This window comes from Gymnoscopelus braueri (genome assembly GCF_963280865.1).
Source record: "Gymnoscopelus braueri genome assembly, chromosome: 4".
Classification (NCBI taxonomy): Eukaryota; Metazoa; Chordata; class Actinopteri; order Myctophiformes; family Myctophidae; genus Gymnoscopelus; species Gymnoscopelus braueri.
The window spans coordinates 6,493,380-6,506,373 of NC_137605.1; the positions used below are offsets into that span (position 1 = coordinate 6,493,380).

Consider the following 12,994-nt stretch of genomic DNA (forward strand, 5'->3'; position numbering starts at 1 on the left):
CTTGTTTGTCCTTGAGACCGTGTTCCAGGTACTCGTCTGCTGTTATGGTTTTCCCATCAATCTCCAGATCAAGTGCAAAATCTCGCACAGCCCACACAAAGGAGGGAAGGAAACGCACAAATGTACGATCATCATCCTCCTCATCCTTATTGGACTTCATGTTGATATGCTTTGTCAGTTCTGTCACATAGCTGTAAAGGGTGGTGTTGAGGATGGCAAAAGAACATCGCACAACACAGGGTTTCTAAACTTAGAAGCTGTTTAATGTAGTTTTAGGACTGAGATTTTAACATCTGAAAATACAGAAGTACCTACTATTTAGTATTACATACTGAATAAATGTTTGTTAAGAGGACAACTGTCCTGGAAACACTGTTTGTAGATAGAAAGCATCTGATTGCTGTGGCGCTCCTACCCTCTCATTACATTCACAATACCAAGAGACATGCTCTTAGCAAGACTTAATTTAGTTTCAAAAGGTCTATCTGCATTTTCATGGCGATCGGAAAGAAGGTTTAAGCATTTGCAAGAGCTTTCCCAAAATAACACACTTCAGCTTGTCCAAGTACTTGTACTAGATAAGACCTGAAGACATGGCAAATATAGGACTCAATGGTCACAGATATAATATGTAAAGTAAAGGAGGGAATAATGAGTGAATGATCTGAAGGATACTGAAGGTTCTCCAGGGCTTTATTATCAATGGTGCCCGTGCTGTTGTAGACCAGGGTGCTGCTGAGCAGAACTGCCATGGCAAAGATCCAGTTGTCATTCGTCGTATCTCCCTGAAACCAGAAGAAACGTTTGGAGGTGTTAGCTACATAATTTACTCTGATCACGTTGTTCATAGTTTGCCACCCTTTAATTTCCCATTTGTTATGTTTAAATGTGTTTAACAGACAGCCAAAATAAACCGTTTTGAAAGTTGACAGGTGTACAGGGAAACAAGTAGACAAACAAGTCCTCTGGCAACAAATTTCCGCCAGGCCGGATTTGTACGGCAGACGGTGCAACTTTTCACGTTTGTGGTGCCCCCTACATTTTTCATAAAACTTTTTAGAAGGTGTTTTTAAAGGGTTCATAGGGTTCATGTAAAGTTGTGTTCTTTGACGTTTGTCTATTTCATTTTTTCATGTGTCCTATAGAACAATTTTGGCTTGGTTGCCATTTGGGCAACTCTTGTAATTTGTATAATCCAATATGGCCACTCAACGACATGGTGAAGATTTAATTTGTACCTGCTTGTCCTACAATGATACTTGTGTAATAACTCTCTGCTTCCCAGGTAGGCTCTCTACTGTTATATAAGAGTTACAATTAATAATTGATCTAATTTAACTTGTTTGAATGTGTAAGAAGAGCTATCTGTTCTCTGTGTATCTGACTGTTCTTGAATGTTTACCGTAAGGTGCCTGTTTGTAAACTCTTTCAGACAACTTTCACTCCATAAGTATTTCTGGGGTTTTTATTTGTGGCAGTGAACGCAGTAATGTTGGTTAAGTCACTAGACATACAGTAGAATACAATAGACAGTTGGGTAAGACGTGTGTTGTGAGTCACAAGATACTGTACACACCCCCGCAAAATCACGTCTATGTGTGTTGATTGACTACAATCAGCATTCTAATTTACAGAGGCATAGAACATTGCATTGAGTGGTGGAGGTTAAAGCCCAATTCCACTAACCTCCAAACTTCTGACGTCACATCCCCAATCACTTCCAGTGTTGGGCAAGTTACTTTATATTTATAATAGATTACATATTACTTATTACCATCAATTTAAAGTAATACATTTCGTTACAATATTACTGTCTGAGCAAGAGTATTTTTTACTAGATTACTTATTACTTTTTAGTTACTTTTACCAAAATGCCCAAACAGAAGAATTAAATAGTCTAGTTTCTTGTTTTAAACAAATATCAATAAATAATGTCATTATATTGTATGCTCAGAGTTGTTCCTCATATGGACACTGCTTAGGCCAATTGATTCATTTATTAAATGCATGTTTATTTATTCGACTTAACAAAGAGTAAACAAATCCCATAATATTTGTTTTAATATTTTGGAGAAAATAACCAATTTGGTGCCCAGATATCCCTATTGTGCCCACCTAGCCTGTATCCATAGTAAGCATTGGACACCTATTTGCTATTAAAGGGATAGTTCACCTAAAAATAAACTTTTTTTCTATCGATTAGTCACCCCATGGAGACTTCATTCATGGATATTTTTTTGTTTTTGTAGCATTCCGAAGCCAATAATTTGATGATCAGCGGACCGGTAGGCAGTGGTTCCGGTAGGAGACACAAAGGAGACTCTTTCTGTCTCCTACCGGAACCGCTGCTGGTCATCAAATTATTGGCTTAGGAATGCGACAAAAACAAAAAAATATCCATGAATTCAAGTCTCCATTGGGTGACTAATCGATAGAAAAAAAGTCATTTTGTGGGTGAACTATCCCTTTAAATAAGCAACGAAAATTATCACATTGATCAGATTAAGAACAAGATGTTACCATACCATATAGGGATATGCTTGGGGTAGCCACCTGTGTGACACTGCTGCTGGGGTGTTTCTGACATGACGTTACGTTACGGGACTGTTTGCTATTGTTTTGGGCATGCTGTTTGATCAGACAGACCACCATGTGTTGTGCCGTTCTCTTCATTTGTGGAGATGTGGTGGAGTTAGTAGGCTTACTAGGCTACTAGGCTATCATTGTTCTAAATACCTGGGCTTGGGCGGGTGGTGGTTTCCAGGAATACCAAAACGCTCGCCCCAAATCACAGTCACCGGGGGGCAAATCTGCCGCTATCCTGGAACTCCTAAACGTAACCTCTGTTAACTATGCCAAACCTTATTCCTAAACTCAACCTCAGTAAAACTATGCCTAACCTTATCCTCAGTAAAACAAATACAAGAATACAAGAACCGCTTGTCCACGAAAAAAAATGGGGCCGAGCGTGTTTTGGGGCGAGTATTCAGGTTACCGTTTCCACCCGACAGTGCAGGCACATAGCGCAGACTGAACATATGGCACAGAGTGGAAGGCACCAGGAGGTCCAACCTGGGTCCTACGACCAACATACTGGCCTTCTACTTGTGTTTTATTTTGTTCATTACTGTTAAATTTAGTGTTGATGGACAGGGGGGATGTTTATGAAAATTGCGTCCCATATTGGTTCAAAACGGGACGATGGGACCCTGTTCGGTAACGCGGCAAATAACTTGGCTAATTATAATAATAATTCAAATTTATTATAATTAGCCAAGTTACTTGCCGCGTTACCGACCAATATAGCGTAACGCGTTATATTACCTGTTACCGCAATTTGGTAATAAATTACAGTAACAAGTTACTTTAGTAACTCATTACCCCCAACACTGATCACTTCCTGTAATAACGTCATGATTTATAATTATTAAATGCAACATTGATTTTGAACATGAAACAAAATGGTGTCTCACCTTCTCTATATCTCCCAGTCCCTCTGTATCCAGCAGCACCAGAGTGTGGTCACTCTTACTGGGGTGAGGTACACACCACATCCAGATGCCCTTTGTCTTAGATTGGACGGTGGATCCCAGAGGGAATCCTTGAGGATGGAATATGGGACAGGAACAAACCAAATTACTTAAACAATATTTCAACTAGGCTGTCCATATTGATTGTCTGTAAGTCATTCTTGCTTTGATACAAAATGAAGACATATAGCCTACATGTTTAGATGGAAAAAAAACTCTATGACCAGCAATGTAACATTCATCATCATAATTATGTATTTAAAACCTCTGAAAACATATTGAGGGTGAGCCCTCAACTACTGGTTCTATACTGGAAGTGCTAGCAAGATGCTAACGTTGCTAGTGCTAGCAAGATGCTAATTTTGCTAATGTTAATAGTGCTAGTGAGACGCTAACGTTGCTAGTGCTAGCGAGATGCTAATATTGCTAATGTTGATAGTGCTAGCGAGATGCTAACGTTGCTAGCACTGGATAATGTGTCTCCAAGTTGCGATCTCCGAGACTACAACACATCAGACACTGTACACGGTGCCATGTCATTATTCCGACCGCCCATCATTCCAGTCCCGTTGGTCCGACTGTCCCCAATATAACTAACCCTAACCTCACACTAACCTAATGTTTGTCAGACTATTGGGACATCGGAATATTAGGAAGTCAGAATTATGAGTGAACCCCCTGTACACGGTGATGGATGTGGTTTCCACTCATTCTAACTATTATCCATTGTGTTGCGCAGTCACTAGGTGCACTATGTGCTTAAAGAATTGTCACCCATAAATGTGCAGCTCATTTAAAGGGATTGTAGGCGAGTTCAGAGATAAAAAAAAGAAAAAAACTATTCCATTTCTATGCTGATGATACCCAGCTGTATCTTTCAGTAGCTCCAGACGACCCCTGCGCTCTAGACCCATTGTTGACCTGTCTGTCCAGTATAAAATGCTGGATGAGTGAAAACTTTCTTAAGCTAAATGAGGATAAAACAGAAGTTCTCATAATTGGCTCCAGTGAGCAGAGAGAATCAATAATAAGTAGACTTGGTAACCTGGCTGTAGAAAGTAACACCACAGTAAAGAACCTGGGGGTTATTATCGATTCTGAATTGAATTTTAATACACACATTAATCATGTCACCAAGATTGCTTTCTTTCATCTTAGAAATATTGCGCGAATTAGAGACTATCTGTCGTTAGACGAAGCAAAAACGTTGATCCACGCTTTTGTTTTCTCTCGGCTTGATTACTGCAACGCACTCTACTCTGGCCTGCCAAAGAAAACAACTGACAGATTACAACTTGTTCAAAATGCGGCAGCCAGAATTTTAACTAAAACTAGGATAAGAGAACATATCACTCCAGTTCTAGCTTCACTACACTGGCTCCCGGTTGTTTTTAGGATTGATTTTAAAATTATTTTAATAGTTTATAAAGCTCTAAATGGTCTGGCACCTTCCTACCTCTCTGACTGCCTAGAGAGATATGTTCCAAACCGGGCCCTCAGGTCTTCAAGTGCTGACCTGCTCGAGGTGCCTACAATGACATATTTTAATGTTGTTTTATGCCTTTGCTTTTATTTTATTTTATTTTATTTTTGTTTGCTTTATTGTTAAATTGGTTCTAACTGTAATTGTATTCTTGCTCTGTAAAGCACTTTGAGCTGCATTTCATGTCATGAAAGGTGCTATACACATAAAGTTTATTATTATTATTATTATTATTATTATTATTATTATTATTATTATTGTCAAACACCGCATCTCCACTCCCCCCCCCCCCCCCTCCTCATCAGCAGTTTGTTTCCCCGACCACCAGGGGGTGACGCAGGGGGGACTTCTAAACGGGCCATGCCGAAAATAGGTTGCTTTATTCGGATACAATGCATGTCACTGCCCGCCCCTGCCGGTTCGCTGATTTTTTATTTTTAAATAGGCTCTTTCATGATAAATTGACCACATATATGAAGTTATATATGAACAACTAAATTCTATCCGAACGATATCTTAAAAGTAAATTCCGTGCCTCAAAAAATAAGTTTGAGAGCGTTTTAAAACCGAAAGTAAGAAGTATAAACTTCAATGGAGGAAACAATGGCGGCTCGTTCCATTTTTGTCGGCTGCACTCGGTCCCATTCGGTTTCACCCGAACACTTCACACGGGCACGGAAAATGCATGGACGCGCACATGCGCGTCCAATCCGTCCATGCATTTACTGTAGGTCCCGGACAAACATAAATAGTAGGGAAAATACGGATTTCATTATATAGTGGCTGATAGAGGGGAAAAAATGCTAAATATATATATATATATTCTTAAAATGTAGGCTTAATGTTGCCTACAATCCCTTTAAGGGTCATGAATGATTAGGTGGTTTGAAAATATGGTCATTGGTTTTAGGACTTAACGTTAGTTTACAGGGTGTCGTTTGGTTAATTTCAACAGTATTTTCAGGGCAAAATGTTTCAGCATTATCTGTCCAGGTGCTACTATAACTATGCAGTTTGTTCTAGTAATAGTAAATTCAGGTTCTCAGGAAAATCACTGCTTATCAATTCATCCATTAAGACCTGAGGCCGATTCTTCTAATACCTTCTAAATCAGTAGTTCTCGTAACTTTTTTCATACACTTTCTTGATTTGTTAAAAATGTAAAAAAAATCACACCCTGTGTGAAGTGGGCGGTGTCTTGCTAGCTAATCACAATACTGAATGGAGTCGATCAATCATGTACAAAAGATAAATACATTTATTGAAACACTCTTTATGATGGACAAAACCATAACTTGAAAAAAACAAATTTATGTTTTTTTTCAAGTTATGGTTGCTTATATAGGGCTATGCACATGTGTCATGTGACACTGGCCAATCACAGTCCTGAATAGATTGTGATTGGCCAATCACAGCGCAGGATAATTGTACAAATTTCCAAACCTCACTTTTAGGGGCGGTTTCACTGCCCAAGATATTTGTACATTTTTCCAAATCTCACTTATAGGGGCGGTTTCACCGCCCAAAAATAGCAGATGTAGGCTACAAGCTCGCAGCGCGGCACGAAGTTTGCAGCGGCGCTGCAAACTTGTATATCTGCTATTTTTTAATAGCCATCATTCGAATCTAAAAACACACGGATGCTTTCCCGGTTTTAATGGGTTAATCAATGATCGATCAATAAGGTGCATCAAATATCAATTGGTTTACTGTAAATGATTATTTGCATCCCTACCATTGACAGATTTTTCATTGAGAACTATAATGTTATGCAGCTGAAATGAATCCAAGCTATTGTTTAGTGGCAGGAAGTATTGTGGCAACAACTCAAGACCACTTTAGGATATTGACTGATTTTGCAGATGTAAAATAATATATAACTATTACAAATTATAGCTATTTTGAGTTTGGGAGCAACTGAGATGTGAAGTGGAGAGTCGTGGGGTTAAATACTTTTAATTTGTTTCCATTTAATTGTCCTGATAGCATTGGTGGGCTCCCCTTCCTCCTCTCTTTCTTTATTTAATTTTGTTCTATATTTTCTGTGTTTCTGTTTCATTTCCTTTCCTTTATTGTCCTCTTTACTTTTGGAAAAGTGTCCTCTGCATCCAGTTTGAAGCCTGTACTGGCAGGAGTATGTAGCACACTTAATAGGTGCAATTATTAACCAAACTAACTATATAGGAAAGTGAAATCTCTTCAGGCTGCAAACATTAGTAATGATCTGAACTAGGATGTTCTATTTTGTGGACTTTGGAACACATACTGCATCATGAGTGTACATGTATCTTATAATGAAAATGCTCACCTTTGTTTGTCCCAGCCAGCTTGTTCATGAGGTAGGATTTTCCAGTTCGGTACATGCCCACTACTGATACCACAACTACTTTCTGCTCAATCTGCTGTAAAATCTCCTGGGCACTGGGAACCGCATGCACTCTCCCTTCACTATCACTCTCTATCAGACACACTGGCTCCTCCATGCTGCAGGCTGCCATGATGGTCACTGCTAGTGGAGAAAAGAAAAAGAAAAAACACAGAGGGACATGAGTATAATATGTGCCCTGCTACCTAAATGATTGATGGTATTAATGCTTTCTTTTAAAAGGGAACATCAAATATATTATTGTAAGTGTGTTTGCCAGGATCCAAATCATGAGTTGTGGCTGTCAGGACCCAGGGAAAAATAACACTAGAGGCCCCACAACATGTTATTCAAATATGGGATCGGATGTTCATGATAGTTAAGTCACAGTTATTTGTATAACACGTTTTAAAAACAACTGGAGTTAATCCAAAGTGCTTTCTAATCAAGAAAGAAAATGGCATCAACATCACAGTAGGCTACAGTCAAAGTGAAACCAAAAATTACAAAATCATAAATAGCCATAAAACACTAAAATACATAGACAATCAGTTGCCCTCAGACTGAGCTAAAAGCGAGACATAACTAGAAAAAGTGCTCCTCGGAGAACAGGTCTCTGCCAGGTCAGGTAGGCCAGGTGTCAGGGTGACAGACAGATACAGTCCTTATCATTGTAGTTTGATTTAGATTTTCAGAGGGAAAAACTATGCTTATTAACTCCTGCATGGCAGCGCAGAGATCAGAGAGAGAGAGCTCCATCCATGGTGGTCATTTTATTAACGCCTCGTTAAGTACTTGGCAGGCTTTCATTTAATTTTCAATGTCTATTGCCACTTGTATGCAAATGACAAATCCGTATGAGAACTCAACAAATAGCTAGATCAGGAAAATAATTGAAATAATAAATACTTTTTCATCATGATAATTTTTTTTTTCATCAATAAATCAGAACTGGGCTGGCCAATCATATACAATTGCCACTGGGAACACCCATGTATTATCCATTCCCCTCCTCCCTGTATCTTGTGAACATCATATTTTTGTACATTACTTTAAACTGATTGATGCTTAGACATTGCTTTTGGTCCTCACTCAAACTGTTCCATAGGTTTTTTTTACACCAGCAATTGATACATGAAAACGTTTCATGGAGGTATGTTTGTTTAATGTTTTAAAGTTAAATTCTCCCCTTAAATTATGACCCCCCTCATGATTCCGAAACTATTTTTGAATATTGACTGGTAGATAATGGTTCTTAGCCTTGTACATTATTATTGCTGCTAATGTAATTATACATTTTATTACACACCACGTATTTCAAATAACATTTTCTAATGTAGGCTACAATATGTGCAATTCATTTTCACACTACTTAAAATGTCATCACGGCATTTAATCATCATTGTCTTGATCCTGGATTTATTTAATTCAAAAGTTATGCTTTGCAGAGTATTTTTTCACTGTTAAGTTTAATACTAGTTTATCATAAAAAAAAATGCGACATGGGGGAAAAAAATTAAACTGGCATGGAACTGAGTTTTATATCATAGCCAGTCTATAACAGTTATGATAACAGCCTATGCTGTTATACAGTAGCCTATATGCACAATTGTTTACAGACATTCATGGTCATAATTTAATATTTGAGGAAGTAGAGAAGCATTCCCCGTCCGTCCTTTTTCATCACCCATCTTGTTCACGTTACATTCACCCATTCAATCATGCCGCAGTTACTGTCTTGCTCAAGGACACTTTGAGACAAATCCTAGGAGGAGCCAGGGATCGAACCGGAGACCAGATGGCCACTGTACCTCCTGGGCGTGGCGCTAATACAATTTTGTAAATCAATCAGTTCATCCAATCCAATATCCAGGTCCCTTACTGCCCCACACACCCAATTAATTGTTTTTATTGTGTTATTTATATAATTTATAAACAACTCATTGAATTTCAAATAGCAGATTATACATTACTCTGGACTGTTAGTATGTGAATATTATGTAAAGAATAGCCTACTTCCCAAGACGGCACACAAACATACGCACGCACGCACAATAGGGGTGGGACGATATATCGATATATCGCGATACTTTCTCCCGCGATAAATAATTGATATATATCGATATATAAAAACGTTTTTTTTTTTTTTTTTTTTATTTAGTTTGTGATACGTTGTTTTTCCTACTCTGTATTTGTGTAATGATGATTTTGAACTGTTTGGTGCTATTATATGTGTTTATGAATTGAATACAAGGACTATCGTGATATATCGTTGGTGAATTTTCATGCAATATATCGTGATATCGCAATATATCGATATTTTCAGATATCGTGATATATCGTTGGTGAAATTTCTTGCAATATATATTGAATATCGTGATATCGCAATATATCGAACATCGTCGAATATCGTGATATATATTGTTATCGTGGGCCTAATATCGTGATATAAATCGTATCGTGAGGTACCCATATCGTCCCACCCCTAACGCACAATCACACACACACCCACACGCACGCACGCACGCGCTCACGCACGCACGCACGCACGCATGCACGCACGCACACACACACACACACACACACACACACACACCGGTGACAATTATAAGTAGCATTGTATAGCTACAGGTATCCCTCCCTCCATTGTATTATTGTATTATTATTCATATATTTTGTACTGTTAAACAACGGCTACAATTATGAATTGGAACTTCAAACAATAAATGGGTCTCCTTATTGATAATAATTACTTTGTAAAATACAAAAGAGCATTATGGACTGTGCTCAATCTAATCAATCAATCTCTGGTTTAGAAATTCATGTCACAGTCACAATGGAAACCCCCCCTCTCTCTCTCTCACTCTCTCACATACACTGTCATGTCACTGCACAGTGCATCTCTTATACACTATCTTGATAGATGAGTTGACATAAGATAATGTACGACACAAAATGGACACGTATAAAAGGCTGAGCATAATAAACACATGAATGCAACGTATTTCATAATCATGTTCACACCCCTAACCTTACGTTTTCACCTTGTAGTTAGGTCAGTGCTCATCTACAAGAGTATAAATGAGGCTTTAGTAGCCTTCTGAGACATGCTTCCACCCCATTAAACACAGAAATGTAAAGTACTTCATCATCCCAATAAAACATGCTCAAATCACAATATGTGCCTCATTTGACGACATTGTTAATGAAAAAGTCTAGGATGAAATGAAGAAAATGTGCTCTCTAATACCCCAAATTTCTCTGAACGCCTCCTGGGGCGCTGTACCACCCCCCAAAACACTATTGTAAGTATTTTATTTGACAAGGTCTTACCTTCTGTAACTGAGAGGTGGATTGTTGAGACTCAGGAGCCTTTGATTCTTCTCAAGTGGAGAGATGTGTTGGATAAGGCTTCACATACTGTATATATACACATAATGTTATCTGTGGGTGTGTTGCAAGTGGATTCATTCATGACCAATCAAATGTTAGCTTATCATTGTGATTGTGAAAATTTCAGTTTCAGTTTGACAAGATCAAACAGTCCTTGTGTGGAAAGTGCAGAGTCATCAAAAACAAACTGTACTATGCACGTTTTATCTTAGCTCAGTATATTAAGCAACACCTCCCATCCAACTCCACTAGCAGGACGCCCACACATCCTCTACTGGAATATGTCTGTGCCCAACTGATAGCCTTGGATTCAAAGTTTCCAGGTCCCTTACTGCCCCACACACCCAATTAATTGTTTTTATTGTGTTATTTATATAATTTATAAACAACTCATTGAATTTCAAATAGCAGATTATACATTACTCTGGACTGTTAGTATGTGAATATTATGTAAAGAATAGCCTACTTCCCAAGACGGCACACAAACATACGCACGCACGCACAATAGGGGTGGGACGATATATCGATATATCGCGATACTTTCTCCCGCGATAAATAATTGATATATATCGATATATAAAAACGTTTTTTTTTTTTTTTTTTTTATTTACTTTGTGATACGTTGTTTTTCCTACTCTGTATTTGTGTAATGATGATTTTGAACTGTTTGGTGCTATTATATGTGTTTATGAATTGAATACAAGGACTATCGTGATATATCGTTGGTGAATTTTCATGCAATATATCGTGATATCGCAATATATCGATATTTTCAGATATCGTGATATATCGTTGGTGAAATTTCTTGCAATATATATTGAATATCGTGATATCGCAATATATCGAACATCGTCGAATATCGTGATATATATTGTTATCGTGGGCCTAATATCGTGATATAAATCGTATCGTGAGGTACCCATATCGTCCCACCCCTAACGCACAATCACACACACACCCACACGCACGCACGCACGCGCTCACGCACGCACGCACGCACGCATGCACGCACGCACGCAATGATAAGACATGACCTATAAAATCGTGAAGAATATTTCTTCTGACAACACAGCCAAAGTCCACAGACTGGGAGCGGCCCATGTATCACACCAGGCCCGGTGACAGGAATTATGAGTGGGGGGGACAACTTTTGTGGGACTTTCTGGCACAGTAATAAACTGGTTTGAATCCAACTGAATGTCTCTAGCCTACACATCTGAACTGACACAAATTACATGGATAGTTCTGCAAGCTTCTTCTGTTCAACATCTACATGCAACTAAATAATTATGTTACCGTAGTTATGCAGACAACACACACATTGACATAGCCATTTCATCAACTTGACCCCTGTTGTAGAGCAATTTAAGACTCAAAGAAGGGGTTGCAACATTGACAACCTATTGCTCAGGAGCAGAGGCGTACGCTCATTGGGGCCAACGAGGCCATGGCCCGGTCTGTGTGAACCCATGCTTGGCCCTGTGTAGGGGCAAGATCCGCCAGGGGGAAAAAACAAAACATCAACATAACAACATTAGCAGCCCCTCACCCGTCATCTTTGTTTTCAAATGGGGCTCATTTGCATTCGGCCGAATTGTTAATGAGTGGTCATTAGAAAGCCAGTTTCGCCGTCAAACCAGTTCTCCATTACGCAGAGACGAGCACCTCTCCATTCAGAAATGTAATAGAAGAAGAACCGTCTGAAACACCCTGCCCCGTGTCTAAACCGGCGCCCTCGGTCCACGGAAAAAAATGGGGCAGTGTGTTTTGGGACGAGCGTTCCGTTTTTCCACCCGGAATGGCTCGGTAATTCTCAATAGACTTATCAGCCGTTGTTGTGCGAACGCCCCGTTGTTGTGCGAACGCCCCCCCCCCCCCCCCCCCCTCTTCAGACAGAATTGTCTGAAGAGCCCTTCAGACAGTTCTCCCCCACAGTGCGACTGCAGTCGCCTCCTACTATCTGGGCAACAAGAAATGACAATTAGCAAGTGGCAGTTGGGTTATCAATGAATTAAAATGTAATAAAGAAGAATTAACAACGGTCTAAAGAAGGGGCAAAAGCAGCAATGGAGCTAAGGAGCTACACCTCAACAGTCAAGGTCAGTGTTTATAGGGCAGGGTCACCTCATGCATGACAGGAGTACACAATGGTGCATGGCAGGAGTACACAATGGCCCAACAGCAGGAGTACACAAGCCTCAGGTTAGGTGAGGTTTGGCCCTA

General features: G+C 39.2%; 1 protein-coding gene across 1 annotated transcript in view; it reads right to left on the reverse strand.

The window, feature by feature from the left end:
- LOC308083387 (guanylate-binding protein 1-like) overlaps positions 1 to 12,242 on the reverse strand; it is a gene marked incomplete at both ends in the record, with an annotated part of 52,569 nt that extends 40,327 nt beyond the window's left edge. The window contains 5 exons of the mRNA XM_080425704.1: positions 1 to 191; positions 676 to 785; positions 3,474 to 3,601; positions 7,322 to 7,522; positions 12,197 to 12,242. Of these exons, the coding sequence (XP_080281830.1) occupies positions 1 to 191; positions 676 to 785; positions 3,474 to 3,601; positions 7,322 to 7,522; positions 12,197 to 12,242 (676 nt within the window). The remainder of the gene's footprint in view (positions 192 to 675; positions 786 to 3,473; positions 3,602 to 7,321; positions 7,523 to 12,196) is intronic.
- Positions 12,243 to 12,994: the final 752 nt, after the last annotated feature.